The sequence below is a fragment of the Parambassis ranga genome, chromosome 4, assembly GCF_900634625.1.
Source record: "Parambassis ranga chromosome 4, fParRan2.1, whole genome shotgun sequence".
In the NCBI taxonomy this organism is placed as follows: Eukaryota; Metazoa; Chordata; class Actinopteri; family Ambassidae; genus Parambassis; species Parambassis ranga.
Genome location: NC_041025.1, coordinates 5988565 through 6011325, shown reverse-complemented (window position 1 = coordinate 6011325; position 22761 = coordinate 5988565). Strand labels below are relative to the sequence as shown.

Sequence of the window (22761 nt, the reverse complement as noted above, 5' to 3'; positions counted from 1 at the left end):
ACATTGTGTAAACAGTTATTCGTATTATGTTACATTTGTTTTTATAAATGGATTACGTATTAATGTGCTGACTACTAAACATTTTAGAAGTATGTTATTGTATTTCTGCTGAGCCACATTTTAAAGTTGGGGTCACGTGGGCCGTTCATGTACGCCTCCTTGTTTGATCGTATCTAGCCAACTGCGCAGATGACGCAGTGAAGTCCAGTGAAGATGGCTCCCTTTCCGGACGAGGTGGATGTTTTTACTGGCCCACACTGGCGTATGAAGCAGCTAGTGGGCTTGTACTGCGAAAAGGTGTGTTCATGTTAGTTGTCTATTATGAATTTAACAAAGAAATATATGACGGTGTATAGCTAAATGATAGGGAACGCCATCTAGCATGCTAGTTAGCACGTAGGTTGTAGCAGCGGGGTTGAGTCAGCCGAAGCAATGAGCTGTCGGTATGATTGTCTCTGTCTTGTCTACGCTGCAACTGTAGATATGTGGTTAGACTTCTGGAGGTAGTGTTACAGAGAAGTATTTACCTAGCTAGCACTTTGAATCACGTATTAAGTTGCTCTCATTACAGTTTTAGTAGCCCATCCTCACTCGAACTAAGGCGTGCGCCCTGTTTGTTAGCTTTAGTAACTTTCACCATAGCTTGTTATGCAATGTGCTTTTAGCATCACAACATTGTGTTAGACCTTCTTAAATACAACGGTATATGTATCTGACCTCATTTGGCGCCACTAGCTAACGGGTGTGCTAACGTATGTTTCCCTGTAGCTCTGTTGTTTTTGCAATTGTTGTGTCAATTATTGTTCGTGATCTAATGCCAACAGTAGACGTGCTAGCGATTACAAATATACACGGATTTCACTGTAAATACAAGGACAACGAGATAATAAATGACTCACTTTTTTCATTTGTTTTTTTTAACAGCTGTCAAAAACCAACTTCTCCAACAACAATGATTTCCGCTCATTTCTACAGTCACTGTGCGCCACCTTCAAGGAGTTCAAGATGCATGAACAAATTGAGAATGAGTACATTATCGGCCTGTTGCAACAGCGCTGCTGCACTGCGTACAATGTGCATGCTGACAACAAACTTTCAGAGATGTTGTCCCTCTTTGAAAAAGGCTTGCACAGTGTTAAGGTAATCTACATAGAAGTTTGAGATTTGTTTTTCATGCCTTGGCCCTAAATTCCACTTGTGGAAGCATAAAGAAATGGCTACACAGAAAAAGACATTAGTTTAACATTCATGCCACTAATGCCTGAGCTTTACCAAGCTTAGCTTATAGAGGGATGCTCGCACTCTTTCATTAGAATAACCATCATGTTAGCCACCCAAAGACACCAGTACAAGCAACAGTATTTCAGTTGTTATTTTGTCAGATAGAAATGCAGGAAATTATGACTTTTAGATGTTTGTTTATTTATATTAAAGGCTTCATAGTTCTGTAAAATTAGTTTAAAGCTGTTAAAAGTTTAGATTTGAAGTATTAAGGAAAAGGCTGGATGCAGACCTCAACAGGCAGCACTGTGCAAGGGTGGCTGGGTTTGTTTATGTGATCTGCTTGACAAGGGGAGAGAAGTTATTGTTCTCTCTCAAGCCATGGGCAAACCTAAAAATGGGCTTTCCAGAATGATGCAATTGTGTAAATCAGAATTTCCACACTGACATTTTCTAAAACAGAAAAGGAACATTCTCTGTGTTTGCAGTAAGAGCCTGCGTCCTGGCTGAAGGAAAGGTGTTTCTCATAAGATACCACAACAATTGGCTTGAATTGAACAAGGTCTAAAAAAAGTTAAAATCGTAATTAGCACATCTGATAATCACCCCCTGCAGACAGCGTTCTGCTTACAATACCACAATACAGGGTAGCACAATGTAAAATAGCAATTGTTGTGTGGCTGTTACATAGGAAGTAGTGAGTGAATATGTAAGTGAGACACAGACATTGAATTAATACTTGATATTTGTTTTTAGAGTGAATATGAGCAGCTTAACTATGCTCAGCAGCTGAAGGAGAGACTAGAAGCTTTTACACAGGACTTTCTGCCCCACATGAAGGAAGAAGAAGAGGTATAAGTTGCTCAAATTTGTTTCTGTTTGTAACGGAGGTACTTTTAATTGATTCCATACACGCATAATGGATAAGACTAAAAACATAGCATTTTAAAGAAGTCGTTTCTAAAATCTCTCTGTGTTCATATACTAGTAAATTGCACTGTTGCAAAGTGTAAACCAAGGAGACTCGTTGCAGGTGTTTCAGCCTATGCTTATGCAGTACTTCACCTATGAGGAGCTCAAGGACATCAAGAAGCAGGTGATAGCACAACACTGCAACCAACAGCAGTGGGACTGTGCTGCGGAGGTGCTGAAGGGCTTCAGTCTGTGGAGCCAGGCAGAGGAGCTGCAAAAGGCTTTTAAATACTCTGATCATGAGAAGACAGATTACGGTTAGTAACTATATTTACAATTCATGTTTCTCATATTTAAACTACAGCACTGTTTCCAGGCTTCTCTGACACTGCTGTTCTTACTTACAAATGTCTAATAAATTGTTTGTTCAGTAAAACTATCAATTGCATAGACAGCGAAGATATGTTAAACTAAGTACAACCATGGCCACAAGATGTTTGCCTGCAGACAAATTGACTTGTTTTAAAAGCTGAAAGATGTATGTTGTTATTTTGATATTTGAAGTTATAAGCAAAGCTTTTTTGTCCAATCCCTCAGAACTAGAAAAGAACAGAAATTCGTCAGCCCACATCTTGCAGCTCCCGACGGAAATCATGCTGAGGCTGTTTCATTATTTGGGCCCCGAAGACCTGTGTCGCTGTAGTCAAGTGTGCAGCTCATGGTCCGAGCTAGCTAAGACTGGCTCCTTGTGGAGGCACCTTTACCCTGTACGCTGGGCCAGAGGTAGGCTCCTGTTACAGCTGATGATAACTATCTTACACAGGGGAGGTTTATAGTATTTACTTAAGTATGCACTGGTGGTGTCCTGCTGACTAACATTTGGTTGCCTCTAATGTAGGCGATTATTATAGTGGGCCACCTGGGGAATTTGACCAGGAGCCAGATGAGGACTGGGTAAAAAGTCGGCAGAATGAGGGCCGGGCCTATCAGAAATGGGATGAGGATGCAGATGTTGATGAATCTGGTAAGCCTTGTCTGTTTTTTAAGTAAACTAGTATTAAGCATTCACAAGAGGACAGAAAATGTCATTATAGTGCCATCGATTGTTTCATACCTAAAAATCCTGCCCCCAATAAATGCCATTAAAAACGCATTAACCGCTGTTATTAATGGTTTACTAATGATATTTAAACGTACGTTGGCAAATGGACCCATGACGTACCAAGTGCTCACGTCTAGTTGTTCTGCGGTCTTGTTTGTTGTCTTGTCAGATGTGTCAGGCCACACTGAAGGCTCCTTGGCAATTAACACTGCTCAGCGAGAGAAGAGGCTCCTAAATGGGATTATCCAGAACCTTCTTCCAGCTGTGGGTTCATCTGTCAAGTCCATCATTCTGGCATACAGTTCTACAGTCTCAAGTAAAATGGTATGCGCCACAAAAATCTTTATGGTGACTCTGAATGTTGATTAGCCCTCTTCACAAATAGTGTTGCTATATGTTAAGAAGACTCGTTGTTGATGGAGTCTTCCTCACTGTGGTGCCCCTACATGCATTTTCAGAATGTACACCAGTGTTCTTTAGCATAAGTTTGATCGTGTCCATGTTAAGTGTGGCTCCTACTTAGCTGGGTCTGAGCTGAGCCATTGATTAACTACTCTTTTGGGAAAATACTGTGTTTTGTAATTGTAATTAATTGTGTTTTTCCCCCTTTAGGTCAGACAAATCCTCAGTCTCTGTCCCAATATTACTCATTTGGACTTGACTCAGACCGATGTTACAGATTTTGCATTTGACAGGTAAATATTAAGTTGATTTCTTTTTATTTTGCTCAAGGCAATATTGTATGTACAGAAAACTCAGGACTGTGTTCTGACTATGTTCTTTCTCTCATCCCCTTTTCCAGCTGGTCATCTCTTGGAGCTTGTCACTCTCTGGAGCACCTGGATTTGTCAGGGTGTGAGAAAATCACGGATTACACATTGAAGAAACTGTCTGTTGGGTTGGGTGACCTCTTGTCGTCTGTCTGCGATGATAAACGAAGAGCCAAGCTTCTGAAAAGCAGCCCAGTACCCATCTCACTCATGGGTGAGAGAAACCTGCATCCAGTGGGTCAAAAGAAGCAGGCCTTCATTTTCAAGCAGGGGACTGGACGCTGGGGATCTGCCTGCATGCCTACAAAAGTCTGGGTCCTGGATTCTTCAGACCTTGCTGATATTGAAGATGCTGCAGAGTGGAGCCGTCATGGTGGGATGTCTCTCCCTGACTCAGAAACCTTTGTTGAGGCACAGCTTGTTGGAAACTCGTGCTGTTGCAGAAGGAGCAGGAGGCGTGGGCACAGGACTAGCTTAAATACCTCCTATTTGCATCAGCAGTACACCATTTCTGGGGAAATGTTCTGCGGTCACTCCACCTGCTGCACAAGTGACATGGCCCTCAGGACTTTTACAGGGCCCCAGAGTGACTCAGGAACTACCAGAATCAGCACTGCAGAATTCCGGACTAAATGCTTCCCATCTGGGGGCCTGCAGTGTGTGGGGTCTGCAAACAGGACTGGCTGTTCAAAACGTTCCCTGAGATTTCTGAGTCTTTCTGGATGCTATCAAGTCACTGATTTGGGCTTGAGGTAAATCTTCCGCATTTCTGTTTTTAAACTCGCAACTGAAATAAGCACGACAGCCTTATTAACATGTTTCTATTGTTATTCAGTACATAAATGAGTCATTGTTCTCAGCAGTAAAATACCACATTTGTCACATTGCACTGCAGCAGTTTAAAATATTTAGTGCAGTGTCATTTTCAGAGGTAGTTAAAATGAAAAGATGGTGTAATTACTTATGTGTTGTATGTGGGTATTTATTTACCTAGCTAAATAAAATGGGGATGTGCAGATGTGATCATCGGTGTTAAGATTAATGGTGACACAGTACAGTCAACAGTACAGCCCTTATTAGGCTAAGACTGGATTATCTGTTCATAGATGTTTCCACTGTTGGTCTGCATGTTGCTGTACCTGTACTGAGGCTGCGCTGTGTCTGTTCCAGGGCTCTGTCTCAGCGTGGGGGGCTTCCTGTCCTGGAGCATCTCAACTTGTCTGGCTGCCTCTTCATCACTGAGGTGGGGCTGCAGGAGCTGGTGTCAGCATGTCCCTCCCTCAATGATGAACACTTCTATTACTGCGACAACATTAACGGTAACACAAGTGAAACAAACCCGTGCATGCTTATTTTCCACAAAGGTGTTCTTGTAAAGGCCAAAGTTTAGGTGTAACTGAGTATTCCTGGTGACTATAAATACATTGGACAGTGTATGGCATATGTAACAAGCATTACTAACCCCACTTGCATAGCGCATGTCCGAAGTGTAAGTAACCATTGCTCCTGATGTGGAAGGTAAGTATACATTTCAGCAGCCAGTTTGGTGCCTTAACTATATACCAGACATGTATACTATATACTAGTTAGAATAACATTGTGGATATAGTATGAGGGTCAGCAGCTGACCACTGTGCTGTGTTTCTCTCTAGGTCCGCATGCAGACACGGCCAGCGGCTGCCAGAACCTACAGTGTGGTTTCAGAGCCTGCTGTCGCTCTGGAGAGTGATCCTGCCAAGCAATGCTCTCCTAACATGTCACGTCTCTTTTCTATTGCACTTTATCCTGGGAATACCATTTGCTGTATTTTGGTGTCACAATGTTTCTTGATAAAACTACTTTGTGCTCCTATTATTTCCATCAATAATTAATGGAAATAGTCCTTTAAAAAGGAAAAAGATAAAGGATTTAAAGTGTTAGCTAATGTACATTCTAGTTCTTTTTTTGGATTGGAACAAGTTAAAAACTATTGACACAGAAACACCAAGTACTTACTAGTGTTTTCTGTAGCTATACAGAAGTTCCGTTCCACCTCTGTTGTTAAGTCTGACTGTAGGAACAAAGTGAAACAACTTTTGATTGAAGCCGACTGATTTGGATGGCTGATATGTTGTTGACGGTTATGGTCTGTACATAGGAGTGCTTTGGATGCCCTCTGCTGCCATGCCTAGATGTTCAGTTTACTGTTGATGCTGGCACAGAAACCATTTTCTACTGGGGCATTATGTACTGACATAGAAATTAATACATGGAGTTGCGATACAGGTTTACACATTTTATCCATATTTGTGATGACACATGTTCAGTCCCTCTGCACTACAAAAAGTTGTTTTTTTCTGTATGCACTCCAATGGACAAAGAAATGGACCAATGTTCACAGAGAGATCTTGATACACTCAACAATGCAGAGCTTTCAGAGAATTTGAGAGAGAGACCTAGAATAATCACCCCGATATTGGGAGAGGCACGACAACTACAGTACCACATGATTTATCTTATTGCAGCAGGATTTCTTTTCTTGTTCAAGTCTTGCATGAGTTCTGTTGGAAATGTTCAGTTCATTACAAATCAATAAAAATATCCTAGCGTTAGAAACTGCAGCTGGTTATATAAATATTTGTGTAAGCACAATTTGTAAAGTGCCTCGACACACTCAGTATTTCAAGATCCCAAGAATTTGTACAACTAATGCAATTCAGTACAACAGTCCTGCAACAAATTCGTCAGGTGATTTTTTATTTTTATTTTTTTGTAAGAGTTTTTTTTTTTTACATCCACACATTCATATGCCTTAAAAATAGCTCTCTATGGTACAATAAGAAAGTACATATGTGTCTTCAATTCATTTTAGATACAGTATAAAAAAACTGAGTAATGTACTTAAAGGTAGGGTAGGAGATTTCATTCTGATGCACTTTTTGGTAAATTAGTGTAACTTCTCTTTACAATCCGATAGCAACTGATTAGTTCGGCAGTTTTGCTTTAAAACGAAGAATATTAATCATCTGTGAAAGCTATAAAACGCTAAAAACATCAGCCAATCCTGCGCGGTGCCCCTGCGCGTATAGTTGGCTGGTTCACTGGCTCATTCTCTTCCTGCTCTGCGCGCACCAGAGAGGTACGTGCATGATGGCCGAAGTCCCAGACTGGTTGGGAGGCGTGGCTTCGGGGTGAGCTCAGAGAAGCCACGCCTCCCAATCACATGGACGCGCATTACCTGAAGATGAGCTGCGGTCTGTGACTTCGGCCATCATGCACGTACCTCTCTGGTGCACACAGAGCAGGAAGAGAGTGACAAGCAGCCAATACTCTGCGCAGGGTCATCCCGGAGGATTGGCTGATGTTTTTAGTGTTTTATAGCTTCCACGGATGTTTAATATTCTTCGATTTAAAGCAAAACTGCTGAACTAATCAGTTGCTATCGCATTGTAAAAAGAAGTTACAATAATTTAACAAAAAGTGCATCAGAATAAAATCTCCTACCCTACCTTTAAATAAAATCAACTGTGGTAAAGATCATTTATGCATGAACTGTGGGATCAGTGACTCATGTGCGAATAAGTGAGGCCAGGTACACCCACACAGACAAGACATTATTAGGGTATGGATGCACATACACAGCCAGGGCAAACTCCACATTTGATGCTTGAACATTGTGAACTCCGGTGCTGTACACTGCCTCTATGATGGGCCTAATCTCAGAGAACGGCAGATGGAGGGGGAAGCCTGAAATCTTAAAAAAAAAAAGAGAAATGTTAGTGAACTCATGCACTTATGCCAGCTCTTATGAAGCACAGACCAGTCCACAGTGGAGAGAACAGATTGATGACATGAAACAGAGACATAGTCGAAAGACTTTTTACAATCACACCCTGTCAGATTTACCCTGATGTCTCCCAGAAGGCTCTGCAACTGATGGCGGTGCCCCTCAGCCAAGTCCTGCACGCTGCTCACCTCTAATTTGGGCAGGAAATGCTTTAGGGTGTTAGTGCAGTACCGGTTCCAGCGGGTTGGCTGCCGAGGACGCCACTCCATGACCTTCTCCTTAAGAATCTTCTCGATTCTGTAGAGAGTAGGAGTGGGCTTTGTGTGACCAGCAGTTGTAGCGAACAGAAAACGGTGAGAAAAGTGACAAGCTAAGCTGCTGTCACTTACCTGTGCTGGAGCTCTGCTGCGGCTGCTTTGTCTGTGTAGCGATACACCAGCTGTTCCGGCTAAAGACAAACAGGAAAATGAATAAATCCCATACAACATAACATGTCACAGGAACAGATATTCTGGACACTCACCTGTACACTAGACAGCCCAGGGTGGGAGAAGGATCGGGAGAAAAAGGGTTTCCATAAATTGCCTTTTGTGATGTCAAAACTCATCGTCATTGGTAATGTATATTCTTGAACATTGAACCAAACCTAAATACAGAAAATAAATGAAAATATTAACTAAAAACTATAGGAAAGAATAATGATGTCATTATCATGTTCAATGTAATAAAGCTGCTCTCACTCACATTGTCAGCACTGACCAAGCAGCCAACTGTTTGCAATGGGCAGAAGGTGTCATACTGCCCATAGCGCTGGCCACTGCTCGGATTCCAGACAAAGTAGCGATTCTGCTCTAAGGTCAGAACGTACGCGGTGGGTCCCTGAAAAATTCACATGTTGTTTTGACAAGTACTTATTTATCTCTAGTATTTATTACAGACTCAATAAAAAAATGTCACCCACCTCTGGTATGGCTGTGCCAATTATCAGCCATGCTTTTTTGCCCATTGACAGGAAGTAGTTACACAGCAGTACAGCATGTTCTTCTTCATCTCCCGCTAGCAGGGTGAGGAATTGCTATAAAAAACAAAAGGAGGAAACGCAATGTATTGTAAGATGCGCCTTTTCCCTCCTAAGTCAAAAATCAGAGAAGGAAATGAGGTTCACTCACATCACAGGTGCTCCACAGATCACAGGCTCCGGGAAAAGCAACTCGGTCAGGCAGAGATGGGATGAGCGACACAAACCGAGCAACCAGGGACTGAGTGAGGACAGCATAATCCAGTTAGAGAAGCAATGTGTTGTCTACATTCAGTTGATGGTACTTACCATGGCTTCCTGTGGGTTGTTGGGGAATGCATCTAGGAACTCCTGGGGAGGGTTGAGTGATCGAATATAACGCGTGATGAAGACAGTCTTTCCGTTCAGGTCTATGACTGTAGTGAAGCATGGTCTGTCTGGGTAGCGCTGTGCCGCCTCTCTCTCAAATCTCTCTGCAGCCTGCAGCAAACGCTCATCCTCCTGGCTGTCAAACTGCATTGATAGGTCAAAAGCTATTGTAACTCAATAGTCAGCACCTCAATAAAAGCAAATATTACAAGCAGTATTATGATGCTGAAATAATTAAATGAAAAAAGGGTAAGAGTTCTAATGGACAGTTACCTTCAATTCCTTTATCTAGTGCATGCAGCAGAGCAAAAGCAAATCAGTGGACATAAAACGTAAAAAAATAATGCAAAAATATGGCTACTGATTAAACAGTTTCAATAAAAGAATTATTATAAAAATAATGGCCAACAATGCATACAGAAAGAAGCTTCTAGGAACATGCATGAACCAGAAGACTGATGCAGAATGGCATCTACAAAACAGACACAACCCATCCTTAAAATTAGGACTAGGACATGACATACCATTTCTCTAATTGACTCTCCGGGCACCAGCTGAGGTTCGATAGTGATGAACAGCGTGATATATGTTCCATCACTCACATTCCGCAACATATCATAACCACCATTTCCACCATGGCTGTGCTCCTTGCTGTACCCTAGAAGCACAGCTGGCGTGTTCACTTTGAATGTTCCATCAATCTGAGAGTAGACACAATAAAGAAAATAACCCATCATCCAGAAATCCAGGCAGTCACTGCTGTTTCCAGCTTTGTACTAATCAATTACATAATGTAGACTCACCCTGGACTGAGAGTAAATAGTGCTGAAAGGAATCTTGACTGAACCGAGCCAGTGCCTCTCTACCCAGGTGTGAACAGCTTTCCCTCTGTCTTTCTCAGTCTGAAAAAACATACAGTTAATGCAATTCAAGAACATGAATCCTGTGTTAGGGGAGAAACCATGTACAGTGTGCAGTACTCACCACTCCAGTTTCATAAACCACTTCATCAAATATATTGATAAAGACTTCATCTTTGACAGACTGCAAGCTGGCAGAGCTGTAGTCACCATTTGGGGCACTATTGAGAGTAGGGTATTGATTTATTTGTTATTGTGAATGACTATTTCCACAATAAAATAAAAGACACACTTTAAAAACCACATCTGTTCACCTAAACGGAAGCTGCAGCTCTTCATTCCAACATGGGTTTGGTCCGTCAGCTGTGGTTGTCTGGAGTACTGCACGCTGGAAGGAAACCTCCACAAAAGGCCTCACTTGTACCTACATCACACACAAACACTTAACAAAGATCCTGTAGTATCAAAATACAGACAACTGTGAAGTTAGGCTAAGTGTGCTGTACCTGGCTGAGGTACCAATCGCTCCCCTGGATGGCACTCTGAGATGACTGTCCTGGTTTACTGAAGTAATAAGCCATTAAAACAAAATTCAGTATCTTGTCAGGTGTAGGGAAAAAATGTGTAGCCTAGTCACTCAACAGAAATAAGATGTTTCCCTATATACAGTACGTTGATCTTATCTGGCATTACTCACTTGCTCTGGGATCTGCGAACAGGGATGTCATGGGCCCGGAGGACATTAATAAGCAGCTTGATGTCGCCGTCAGACAGGTTCTGAGCCGCCAGCTTCTTTCTTTCTTTACGCTGAGGTTTCAGTGGCCGCTTGGGTTCAGCTAGTCTGAATAGGTTTATTCCCAGAATCCTGATTGTCACAACAAACACATTATTTTATTACATATTACACTTAAAATGAATAAGCCTTGTAGCATGATTACAATATTTTTCATTGTGTTAAAGGGATAGGACTGTTTCAGTCTGAGCAGTACTCAGTCCCTCCAGTTATTTGCAATTTTATGATCAGTCGTCAACAAATGTGGCCTTTTTAACAGTGTCATTTAGTTACTATATAAATATTCAGTATTACATTGTGGTATATTAAAGCAAAACGTCTGAAGGGACTAAATACTGCAACACGTCTATTATGAGTGTAGAGGCTAAATAGAGAAAGGAAAACACAAAGGGAGGGAGAAAAAGAAAAAAATCTAAAACATACCCAGGACCTGCACCACTGTAAAACATGCAAGGCAGAAGAATAGCAGAAAAATGAAACAGAAAAAGAAATACAATTTCAACCAAGTATGCAAGTAACACCCAACAACTGACATGGCAGTGATGTGTATGCATGAATCAAGTGCTGAAATGAATTTGAGTTTTACTGTGATTCTGTCCACATGTTGTGAAACTGCTCTAAAACACCACCTTCACTGCCTCCAGAGGAGAAAATTAACTCAGCTACGGGAATGCAGCGTTGAGCTCAACATCAAGCAGCATCAGGCCAAGAAACATTCTTACATCAGTGTGTGATTTATGTTGGGCCTGTCCCTCTTTTTTGATGGGCTGCTTTAACTGTTGAGCCCATAGTTTAAGTTCATCCAAATTATCGAACCTTTCCTTTACAGACAGAGCTGGGAGTGCAGGAGTAATCCTTCAATTCAACTCAAACTGACAAGAGGAACAGGCGTCAGATATACAGAAAACATGAAAGTAGCCGTGTATGATTAGTATTTAGTGCAAGAAAGACAGTTTTTTTGCTTTAACTTGTAGCGTGCATCATACAAACAGCCAAGCCAGCCACCTTTGAAAGATATCAGTCTTTCATACCAGTCAGTTAATAATGAGTTATTACCCAATGCTCGGTATCTCTTCTTCTGTCACCAGGTCAGACAGTAGGTAGTGATGTTTGGCAAGAAGAAACCTGTTGATGACTGATTCTCGGATCTGTGGGAGAACAGCAACATTACACTACACGTACATGTGCTAATTGTTGGATAGAAAGTATGTTAACATCCAATGTGTCTGCTTACCTTCTGAAGGTATTTGGCCACAAGAGCTCTGTGTGAATCCAAATGTTCTTTGGTGTCAATAATGTCTCCCTCTTTCAATCTGTTTTCATATTCCTGAAACCAGAAATAATAGAATTAGCTTCATACAGAGCCATCACATCAATATTCTGCCATAGAAAACCCATAAAAATGGAGGGCTAACCTGGAACACCTTATCAGGGATCTCGCTCTCCTGAGCAGGAACAAATTTATAGTTGCGAAACTCTGCCGCTTCCTGGTTTCTCAGCTTGAGCAGGCGAAACCTTTTGGAACTCTCCAACTCCTCATCGGTCACAAAGTTAAACTCCTCCTGTAGGTGTTCTAGACGGAAGTACTCTGGAGCTGTTACCTCTCCACTACTGGCTACCTAGCACAGATACAAAGGGTTTCATTTGGAGTTTTCAGTTTGTAGACTACTGTAGATCACCTCAATAGTTTGATACTCACTTTTAGCAGCTGCATGATGGAAGCATTTTTTGGATCGTTGGGATCCAGTCGTGACTGTGTGGCCCACTCGCTGATTTTTTTCATGTCATACAGTCCAGATGCTCCGATGTGTGTGACAGCATCAAGACGGCCCAAACTATTATCGAGATAGAGACAGACAATGATTACTATAAATTACTATAAAAGAGACTTACACAACATCTTTCTGTAGAAAAACATATCCGAAATACACTGGTAATAAGGTACTGTTCAACACTTAACTATCCTAAATACAGAGTAAGGATTCAGGAACATCTTCTTCTTCAAATAAAATAAGCCCAGCTGATAATCATTAGTTTTCCTTTGAGATGTACTACCTGTGTATACCACCAGCATGCTGAGAAACGGGAGGTGCCAGTGGAACATCATCGTCCCCAATGCCCCAAGAAACACAGCAGGACACCTTCCCAGAAGTCAACAGGATCTGTCTGTTATTGCTATCAGACTCAAAGACCAAACTCACATCTGAGGAGACATGCAGTGTGAAAGAGGGAAGTAAACTATCTGTTAGAGAAATACAAGATGTGCATTGACTACATCTGTGAGTGTTTTGGGCCTTTACCACTTCCAACTCCCTTGTGGTCGAACATCACTCTCTGGTTGCTGCTAAATTCAAATTCTTCGACCGGGGCCGTTCCTGTCAGGACTGTGGGCTCAGGCACTGGAACAAACACCTGAGCCAGGAGGAAGCATGATGCTCCAATCTCCTCAAACACCTGCTCATACACAGTACAAACACACACAGCGGTGATGACAAAACACTACAGACAAGCATAGATTTAAGGCAGCAAGAATGAAGGATTTTACCTGCAAATTAATGCTGCGGGGACAGTTAACTATCTTTAGATTGAAAATCTGTCCAAAGTGCACCCTGAAGTCACTGTTCAGTGAGCGGCTGTCTGTTCTAGAAACTTCTTTGTCATTGTATAGGATCTTGATGAAAAGAGAGCGCCTAGAAACATCTTCCCTACGAGCATTTTCATCCCTAAAATGGAGAAAGGAAATATAATGACAAACATCCACAGTACTACAGTGTACAGTATTTCATTTGTGTCAAATATTCTGATACTAAAGGGATTTATTTTCTATTTTGATTTTAAACTGTATTTTTACACCATATTATTTGGATCATGTTTTTTGTAAAACTTCCTGTGTTCATGTTCATACCTAGGGCAACGATCGCTAGCGGTGATGTTTCCAGATGCAGACAGCTCAGGGATGAGAACTGCCTCTCCTGGTTTCCTGCGTATCTTGGAGGCCTTCTCCCTCACCCGCTGCTCTATAGAGGCAACGTCTGGTCTCTCAGGGGGCTCTGGTTTTGGAGGACCTTCTTCAACAGGCCCTTCTGATTCACTGCATTCCTGGTCTCCATCTTCTTCCTCTGTGTCTTCCTGTGCCTGGCTTTTCTTCTTCTTTTTTCTCTTTATCTTTTTGCCTTTCTGAAAGACGGAATATGTGTTGATGTGAATATCTGTTAAAAAATCAATGCTGGAGCCTGATGAAGAAAGTGACAAGGCTCTACAGCTGTTAAATGGGTTTGCACCTGTTTCCTTCTCCAGAGTTTCCACTCCTCCAGTTGTTTCTTGTAATCCAGCAGCTTTTTCTGGTAATCCTCCTCACTCTCTGCCTCTAATTCCACAATCTCTGCCAAGATTTCATTTTCATACTCCCGTTCATCTGATGCCTGATCCACATTCTCTCTGCAGCGATGAACGACACAGATTATGATCACTAATTAGAGGGTGTATGGCATGTTACAAAGAGCATTACCATCATATGGAGATCAAAAGCACATTAGAAGTAAGATGTGACTTTTCTGTTCATGTTACCTTCTGAGATAAAGCTTGTAGGGTGTGTTGGTATACTTCTGAAACTCTCTCAAAGCCTTGAGCTCCTTCCACACTTTAATTATGTTCTTTAGCAGAGTTCTATCTTTTTCCTGCTCGCTGTCCCGCAGCATTCGAGTGCTCCTGTACAAACAGGAGGATTACTACTTGTGCTACATATGCACAGTTCTAGGCTGTGCATCATAAATGGAAGGCGAGCCGATCAACTCACCTAACCTCCAGACTGTACTCAGAGATCCTCTGCTGCATGGCCTGTGTGAGGTTTTGTCCACCATGGATGTCCAGCATATTCCGAAGAGCACTTCTCAATCCATTCAACTAAAATGGGAAAATTGAGAAATTATTGATTTCCAAACGCAATCCAGGTCATTCAATGGTGGCTTGACTACACACAGTATGGTGGTGGAATTTACCTTGTCAGTGAGGTGCCCTGTCAGGTTATTTTGTTGCCTGGTGAGGTACTGATCATACAGCTGAGCTAAACGGGCCCCCAGGACATGTTCACGGCTGAAGAGTGGGTGATGGGAGAAGATGAGCCCAGAAACATCAACGTCAAGCTGATAGTCTCCCTCGGGGTCTGCTGCACCAGCAATGTACAGATTTGCATACTTGGACTTCAGCGCCTGGAAGACAAATTAACCTCATTCAACAGGCAATGTTGTAGAAAATGATTTTCAGTACCAAACAAATATAGTTGTGTGCTCTGCCTGCGAGAATATTTGGAAAGATTATTAACACCACCTGGGAGTATTAAAAGCCATGCATGACAACAACAAACACCTCACCAAGCCATAACGAATACTCTGTTTTCTAGATAATTATATGACAGTTGTGGCTGTAGAATTAAAATACATATGTTCTCTGAAGATACTGAACAGACGCTTCTTACAGTAAACACATTAAAAATTCTTGTAGTTTCATGGTTTACATATTTATCATAGGCTGTTTGGCCTGTTACACTGCACACCAGGCGAGAGTGAGTCAGCTGCTTCCAATAAGATACAGATGGACCAGACAAAGACAGAATAATACGGTACTTATTTTTCCTCACTCAATCAGAAGGTGAGTTAACCTGCCCAAGCCATCAATCTATTTACCGTACCATTTCACCATTTCTATAGCCATTTATTCAACACAGTAATACGTTATGCAGTTTTAGATCACTTTGATCTTTATTATGATTAGTAAGTCTTAGATATTTAAAAGCTCAAATTCAATGTTAACATCAGCTCCTCTTCAAAAGTAACGGCACAGCTTGTTTTACTTTTAAAGCCCAGTTAGGGTTTTGATGTAGCTTTATATTGTCAGGACAGATATCACAGATGTGCTGGCCTCCCTCACCCCTGTTCCTTTGTACTAAAGGCCAAACTGCCCTTTTGCTTTTTTTCTAAAAGCAAAGGGGTTAGAGAACAGTCATGTCTATGTGCACCACAACACTCTCGGTGTATCAATGTGCACTGCACTTGAGATGTGGTAAATGAATGGGGTGATTGAGGTGAGAGTCACAGTAGCCGTGGTGTATCTGACCTTCCTGTACACAGTCTGCAGTGCAGGATCCAGGTCCTCCTCCATGTGGAAAAGAGGGGGTCTTGTAGATGATTCCTTTATGGGATCAGGTAGAGCCATGATTCTGCCATCATCCCCAAACCACCTCTTTCCCTGATTGAAGACAAAACATGCAGGAAATCAAAAAACGGTTGTGATATTTTTGAGATGTTAAGCATGAATGAAGATAATACCTCTTCTGTTTTCAAAATGCGATTTTCCAGAATGTTCTCATTGGTCAGGGATACAGGGGGCCTCTCCCCCACATAGAAACCTTCATCCTCCAAATAGCGAGGTTTCATGTTTTCAGGCAGTTTAATGGAGGTTTGAACTAAGGAAATAAAATTTCACTTATTGGCAATTTTGACATAATACAAACATGCATCATGTAGATCAATACATATCATATTTTACCTGATCGAAAGCTTGGCGTAAATAGAAGCTCCGTATTTCGCTGAACAAGTTTTCGGTACCCAATATACTCTGCTTTCTTTACTTCCAGGAAGTCCCGAGGTGTTTGATCAATAGCAAATAAATCCTCCTCTTCATTTTGTACCAGAGGAGCATCTTCACTCTATGGCAGGATGAACAGTATGAAGTTTTTTTAGAAATGCAACTGCAGCTACAAAACAAATAATTATAATACAATGTTATTGTTGTATTTATACCTGGTTTTCATTTTCACGTTGAATGTCTTCATCTTCTTCCGCATCTTCCTGCTCTTCAGTTTCTTGTCCTCCATCATCATCTTCATCCTCCTCAGCTGTTTTTCTTTGTTTATGTTTTTTCCTGCTAATTCGTTCAGACTCATCTGAAGGATCTGGCTCAAAAGATGATGTAAAGAAATTGTATGCCTCCTCAGCGGTTGGTAGATGTTTTCCTGCCTGTTTTTATGAAGAAGGGTAAGTAAGGTTAATAAGAGCACAGTTTCATTTATGCACAAGAAATTGTTAACTCATCCAGCCTTACTCGTCTTGCTGCTTCTCGGAACTTAACCCTAGTGCTGATGGCAGGAAGGGCATCATGTCTTCCAGCTCTGTCTGGATCAGCCTGTGAACACACTGCAAGTTAACCTCCACTTCCAGATTTCATTACAAAAGTCCATGGTTAGAAGTACTGTGGATGCTCACCTCTCTGTCAAACCTTGTTACAGTTTCTCTGTCTTTTAGGCCCTGGAGGCGGCTAGCAGGCTCCAGAGAGGCCTCCTGCTGAAGGTTCTCACCTCTTGACTGGAAGATAAGAGGGCCTAAATTCATCTTTCAAACTCTTATTCAAACACATTGCCAGTTTGTGTGGAAAAGGCAACTGGGTTTACCCTGGCTGCTCTTAGCCTCTCTTCCAAGCGTTGTGTCACAAAGTCATCTAAATGCTGAGAGCTGGAGGTCCCCTGAGCTTTTAAGGAGAGACCTAAAATACATGAAACAATAATTACTGATCAGTTTTTTTTGTTACTGATACTAGTTATGATTAGTGCCGTTTAACAAAGGAAAAGCTATGACTGTATACTGAGAATCTTCTGTTATTTTGTAAATTAAAAAATATGATATGCTCCTACTACACGTTAAGAACACAGTGCTGTTTTGAATGGCAAAGTGTAAGGAAGATTTGGACACAAACCTCTCTGTGAACCGGTCGGTGGTCTTGACAAAACCACTGAACTCTCTGCTTTCTCAGCCTCTTCATCTGCACTATAGTGCTGAACGGCGGATATCTCCTCCACATAGTCATCATGAGATTCTTGGACTGAGGACTGTTCAAGCAGCTGATGAAAACCAAGAGCAACAGTGTTAAACCTGTAAACTGTACAACAGCTATTAGTGGAAACACAAAGAGAGGTTGGAATATATATACCCTTTTCTTCCGCCTCTGTCTTTGAGCCCTTAATGTGCGTTTGAGAGTCTCTCCTGGGTCTTCCTCACTATCTTCAGGTTCCTGGTGTAACACATGCTTATGATTTACATAGACAACAACAGCTGATCCGAACATACACTGTTATTTAGCATGCTACAGCCAGAAGAAGGTGGAGAGAAGAGAAGAGTGCTGTGTGCTGCAGCCAGCAGTACACACGGAAAGGCCACCTACAAACTACAGCCTGCCAAACAAACAAACCTTCATTGTTGTTTTCCGCCGGTCCTCAGTCAACTTGGTGGGTGGAACCAGAGCCTATCGGGCATAGTTACATTTACTAAAGCGTCAGCAGCTCTTTGGTCTGTGTGTGTGTTTCTTAGTATGAGTAAAACTGTACCTGAACGTCGTCTTCGTGTTTGTTTTTTACTAACGTGTCTTGTAGATCACGTTGTTTTTTTCGCAGCTTTTCTCGAACGTCACTAGAAAAGAAACAGAGGCGCTCGTTTCAAGACAGAGCTAACTATAGCTTAGCAACTCACAGACGTACAACACCAGTGTGACTTGTAACATAAACAAACAAAAAATGACTACCTTGACGAAGCCAGTGTGGCGACAAAAATTTGTCGATAATAACTAGTAGTGTGTATTTAAAAAAATCAATTCGAAACGCTTGTGCTCATGCTTGTTATTTCCTTCCAATACTTAGCAAACCAGCCCGTTCTCGCTGCTTAGTAACGACATAAACTACTTCTCAATCTACCATGAATGGAAGGATCGATGCGCCCACCCTCTGGAGTTCTGGATTTTCATTCGCCTGATAAACTGTCAATCTATTGCGTATGCTTGTCCCGCCTACTACGGGATCCGAAAAGGCACAAATGCGCAACATCTACCCGTACTCGCTGTTTATGTTAACATTTTGCCATAGCTTTGTCTCGCACACGTTTCGTGATGCCCTTTTGTGAAATAATAATCTCAATTAAAGAGCTGTCAGCAATGTTTATTAAATTATTACTGATTCAACACCCACAGAAAATAAATTCATAATTCATTCAGGATTTATCAAGTAAAATAATTCAAGTCCTTATACTAACAGTATAAGAAGCAGTACAACCATTTGTATAAAAATATAGCTTGACCATATTATATGTGTAAAAAAGATAACTAGCAGTTTATGTTTTTATTTATTTTTGGGGGGGTTGTCTTCCAGGTTCTATGCATAGTCATCCGCCAGTGTGTCAAAGTAGTTTGTGTCTGCATAAAGAAGAAAGCCAGAGAAAAGGCTGTCAGCCCAGCTGGGGTCTGCAAATAAACCGTTCTGGTCACTGAAAAAGATTTCCATCCACACCTCATCCTCTGGATTCAGGTACATGACAGTGGACCCAGATGCCACATCATGGTTTCCTGTGTTGGCATCGAAGGTTTTAATGCGATACTGACCATTGTGCACAAGACTGATAGCCAGGTGTTTGTTGGCTAGTGTAATGTCATAGGAGAAATAATAGATGCCAGGGTATGCACAGATGTATTTGCCAGTCTGAGTGTTGTAGTGTCCGCCTTCATTAAAGAGGACCTTGTTGAATTTGATGGGTGTCTTCTCTGCTGGGTAGCTGCTTGTGATTCCCACAGAAAAGGCAGACTTAGGCATCAGGCTGCCACATTTGCAGATTCCTGCAGTTCCACGTGGACCTTGTTCGCCCTTGTCCCCTTTCTCTCCATCTCGTCCTGGAGGACCAGGCAGGCCGCCGTCTCCATTCTCTCCTCCAGGGCCTCGTTTCCCCGCAGGGCCCCGGTCACCTCGTTCTCCTATCTTACCTGTTGGTCCCACCCTGCCCTTCAACCCTTAAACAGAAACATCATACACGGACCATCAGTTCTGCTCTGTTATTTATTGCATAACTGCCTTTTTGCCAAATGACTGACCATTGAATCCCATCATTTCAGCTTTACCCTTGTTGAACCAGACTATTAAGGGACTATTAAGGCAATGGAAACACAACTCCCCACCCGCTGTCAATTATTAAGTCACTGTTGGAAAACAGCCACCATGACATTCGAACTGCAAAGTTTTGGCATGATTCATGCAAACTATCTTATATCCAGTCCATCCATGCAGTAAATACCCTGGAGCTAGGAAACAGTGTCTGTTTGTGCAAGAACATTGGGCCTTTCTGAATAAGTAGACTTGTGTTCCACTGAAGGTGTGAGTCTGAATTCCTTCCACTCATAATGGAAACAACGTTTATTTATCCCTGACAGATTTATTGCAGTTTAGGCTTTAAAGGTGGTATCAGACTGGATGGGTGGATATACAGGCATAGCTCTTTCAACATTTTGCATCCTTTGCATCCATAGCAATATGTACTGACTGTAAACAATTATGTCTCCTATGTGGACTGACGGCTGTGATACAAAACTTACACCCAGTGTGTACTTAAATATGATGGAGTTGGAGCCAGGTGCAAAGTGACTCAGTTATTCCTTAAAAACTGCACTGAAATAAAAACGAACACTGTAACTGTTGACTAAAAAAAGGTCAGGTTCATGTCATCTCCTGTTTACTACCACCACCTACATGTTGAACTTCTCTTGAAGACCTACTCTGAAAATGAATGCTGAATTGAAAAACATGTCGGTCTGCATAATATCCAGACAGTGCTGTTGGTGATCATGTCCTTTTGGAGCCTCAGGCTTGTTTACATTGACTTGTCATTCACCATTAAGGTTGCAGTGTGTGCTATTTTAAACAAGTCCTGCATAGTTTGTGTGATACCTCACTATTCCCAGCCATGCATTCTTTTACGCATCAGTTCATCGCCTCTTTGCCTGTTCCTGCTCATGCCAGCTGTCAGATAAGAAACTCTCTCTGTGCCAGCATATTGCACAGGATGCTAGTATCAGCACACAATCTGTTTTATATTATACCTGCTTCTCCCTTTTCTCCCTTTTCACCCTTCCTGCCATCTCTGCCATCTCTTCCTGGGATACCCACATTCCCTTCTGCTCCTGGGGGCCCGCTGGGACCAGGTTTGCCCGGGAGGCCTGGTGACCCGGTGACGCTGCAGATCAGTCGTGGTGCTCCTTTAAGCTTTGTGTCAAACAGCTGTCCAAAGACACAGTGGCACAGACACACTACTCCCATCAACGCCCACATCTTCAGATCTGCAGGAGCAAATGAAATATCAAGAAAACATTTAACATATTGGGTCAGATTCTTTCATTCTTGTCATTTTCACAATGACCAATCACAGTGATGAACAAAAGTCAAATCAAGATCAAATACAGCATGAGGCCAGATGTGGTTCTTTTAATAAGAAGTAATTACTGTTAAACTGTCTCTCAGGCTGATGTTCTCATCCAGCCACAGAATTGCATGTGAGAGGCCACAAACGAGAAACCTTTGTCTCTGGTCCAAGTCTTCTCTCTTTTGTTGCCAAAACATTCTCAAGTTATGACATAACATCCAGAACAATTTCTGTCAGGGGATCCTAATCATGAAGCCATGGCATTGGAGCAGACGTTAGACATCAGTGTTACACAAAGAGGAAGACACAAACACAAACTGCATTTCACCAGTAGATAATAACCAAGAAATTAAAAGTAAAAACAGTGACGAAGAGTGACACTCTTTCACTCCAGTCTGGCAACGTTTCAGCTCTCAAACATGAAACATTCCACAATAATGAAATCACATGTTAGAGATGAAATGTTTTCCTCTGTGGGAAAATCTTTAGGGAGTTTGTTTAAATCTGCAAAGTTTAGCTGTAGGATTTTGCAGACGTGATTAAAACACATGCTTATTCTTTGCAGATTTGCCCATGTGGGTGTGAGAACGTGAATTTTACATCTGCTGTTTGTCTCTGGGCGGTGGGGGCGTTGGAACATATTTGTCAGGTCATCCCCTCGCCTGTCTTTAAAAAAAAGAAGTGTTGTTCTTTGCCACTAAACTTTTAGTTTGTCTATCAGTGCACTGTGCCGACATATCTGACAAATGATGTGTGTAATGCACAATGATAAACAGAATGAGATAAACAGGACACATAACACCTCTGACACAGGTCAACAGTGTCATTAGTGTAGCATGTTTTTGATTTGGAGGGTAATGAACTGGTCACAGAGCCAGTGTGAGGTCCAGGGGAAGAGAGAAACCTGCCCGCCCGCTCTGCTCTGCAGCAATGATGTCAGCATTTGTAAAATGGCTATTTTGACAGTTCTCTTTTAACAAACACAGGTGTGTATGTGTGAGGATACACACACACAGAACAGACAAAACAATGCAGATACTGCAGATAACACTCACAATCCTTCCTTTATAATGTGTATATATATTGATCAATGGTCCCTATGGTGTTTTAAATGATGTCAGTTTAAATGATTAATGGTTAACAATGGAATATATCATTTGTTGTTCTATAAAAGGTGATTTTAATAACTTCAACTTTCCCATACTTGTGGTAGTGCAATGCAACTACACAAACTTCAATGGTACTCATGCACAGATCTGTGCACGTACAGGCCAATGTACAGCAGGATTCTGGTGTCCCCGTCATTTTTGTAAACACTCTGAATGAAAGATGCTGTGTGTTCAGACGGAGCAGACAGAGGTGTGTTCTTACCCCACACTTGGCAGCTGTTCATCTCCAAAGCTGATCAAAGGTTTTTAGGTTGTGAGTATCTCCGTCCTATGTGCACAGATTCCAGTCTTTGTTAGTATTGGAGTCTTCGCTGAACATGTTACCGTCAGACATCTGCTTGCAGAGCTCAGCTGCTTCGTTGCTGACAGCGTCTTGTGGTGCTGCAGCAGCCTCCTGGATTCACTCCATCCAGCTCTCCCTCCTTTTCTCCCCCTCTTTCCCTTATCCACTCCCTTCTCACTGCCTCATAAACTTCCCACGGCAAATGACTATGGTCCGGGCGAGCACAGCATGTTCATACAGACTCAACTGCATTATGTCATGGATGAGGACTGCTT

The 22761-nt window shown here is 41.9% G+C and overlaps 3 protein-coding genes across 3 annotated transcripts; 1 reads left to right on the top strand and 2 right to left on the bottom strand.

The window, feature by feature from the left end:
- The first annotated feature begins 170 nt into the window (after positions 1 to 170).
- Positions 171 to 6600, top strand: fbxl5 (F-box and leucine-rich repeat protein 5). Its single transcript, XM_028404518.1, has 11 exons — positions 171 to 297; positions 925 to 1140; positions 1978 to 2073; positions 2255 to 2450; positions 2731 to 2916; positions 3032 to 3157; positions 3405 to 3559; positions 3848 to 3930; positions 4038 to 4757; positions 5176 to 5324; positions 5658 to 6600. Exons 1-11 carry the CDS (start codon positions 214 to 216, stop codon positions 5732 to 5734), a joined length of 2088 nt encoding a protein of 695 aa, XP_028260319.1. The 5' UTR covers positions 171 to 213; the 3' UTR covers positions 5735 to 6600.
- An 841-nt stretch (positions 6601 to 7441) lies between these two features.
- On the bottom strand, positions 7442 to 18544 carry cc2d2a (coiled-coil and C2 domain containing 2A). Its single transcript, XM_028404614.1, has 38 exons — positions 18381 to 18544; positions 18187 to 18268; positions 18051 to 18104; positions 17793 to 17873; positions 17559 to 17703; positions 17257 to 17348; positions 17072 to 17170; positions 16911 to 16991; positions 16610 to 16825; positions 16356 to 16515; positions 16136 to 16272; positions 15924 to 16055; positions 14810 to 15019; positions 14608 to 14714; positions 14379 to 14519; positions 14093 to 14249; positions 13717 to 13988; positions 13357 to 13534; positions 13112 to 13265; positions 12867 to 13014; positions 12511 to 12646; positions 12227 to 12430; positions 12046 to 12138; positions 11868 to 11959; positions 10716 to 10883; positions 10525 to 10582; positions 10333 to 10442; positions 10143 to 10239; positions 9962 to 10060; positions 9683 to 9859; positions 9099 to 9302; positions 8941 to 9030; positions 8733 to 8846; positions 8516 to 8650; positions 8295 to 8417; positions 8161 to 8219; positions 7891 to 8068; positions 7442 to 7738 (listed from the first exon to the last, which is right to left on the bottom strand). The coding sequence occupies exons 3-38, from the start codon at positions 18054 to 18056 to the stop codon at positions 7553 to 7555; spliced, it is 4839 nt and encodes a 1612-aa protein (XP_028260415.1). The 5' UTR covers positions 18057 to 18104; positions 18187 to 18268; positions 18381 to 18544; the 3' UTR covers positions 7442 to 7552.
- A 417-nt stretch (positions 18545 to 18961) lies between these two features.
- On the bottom strand, positions 18962 to 22653 carry c1qtnf7 (C1q and TNF related 7). The gene is made up of 3 exons (XM_028404096.1): positions 22406 to 22653; positions 20715 to 20951; positions 18962 to 19631 (listed from the first exon to the last, which is right to left on the bottom strand). Exons 1-3 carry the CDS (start codon positions 22425 to 22427, stop codon positions 19003 to 19005), a joined length of 888 nt encoding a protein of 295 aa, XP_028259897.1. The 5' UTR covers positions 22428 to 22653; the 3' UTR covers positions 18962 to 19002.
- Between the last annotated feature and the right edge of the window lie 108 nt (positions 22654 to 22761).

Excerpts from the sequence above, each read along its gene's own strand:
- cc2d2a (XM_028404614.1), bottom strand. Across the intron at positions 10,583-10,715 it reads GTTCGCAGATCCCAGAGCAA|TAAACCAGGACAGTCATCTC; the intron begins GTGAGTAATGCC and ends TTATTACTTCAG. Across the intron at positions 10,061-10,142 it reads TGGTTTATGAAACTGGAGTG|ACTGAGAAAGACAGAGGGAA; the intron begins GTGAGTACTGCA and ends ATGTTTTTTCAG.
- c1qtnf7 (XM_028404096.1), bottom strand. The coding sequence starts at position 22,427 with ATGAACAGCTGCCAAGTGTGGG. Across the intron at positions 20,952-22,405 it reads GAACAGCTGCCAAGTGTGGG|ATCTGAAGATGTGGGCGTTG; the intron begins GTAAGAACACAC and ends TTGCTCCTGCAG. Across the intron at positions 19,632-20,714 it reads GGGAGAAAAGGGAGAAGCAG|GGTTGAAGGGCAGGGTGGGA; the intron begins GTATAATATAAA and ends TTTCTGTTTAAG.
- fbxl5 (XM_028404518.1), top strand. The coding sequence starts at position 214 with ATGGCTCCCTTTCCGGACGAGGTGGATGTTTTTACTGGCCCACACTGG. Across the intron at positions 298-924 it reads TGGGCTTGTACTGCGAAAAG|CTGTCAAAAACCAACTTCTC; the intron begins GTGTGTTCATGT and ends TTTTTTTAACAG. Across the intron at positions 5,325-5,657 it reads TTACTGCGACAACATTAACG|GTCCGCATGCAGACACGGCC; the intron begins GTAACACAAGTG and ends GTTTCTCTCTAG.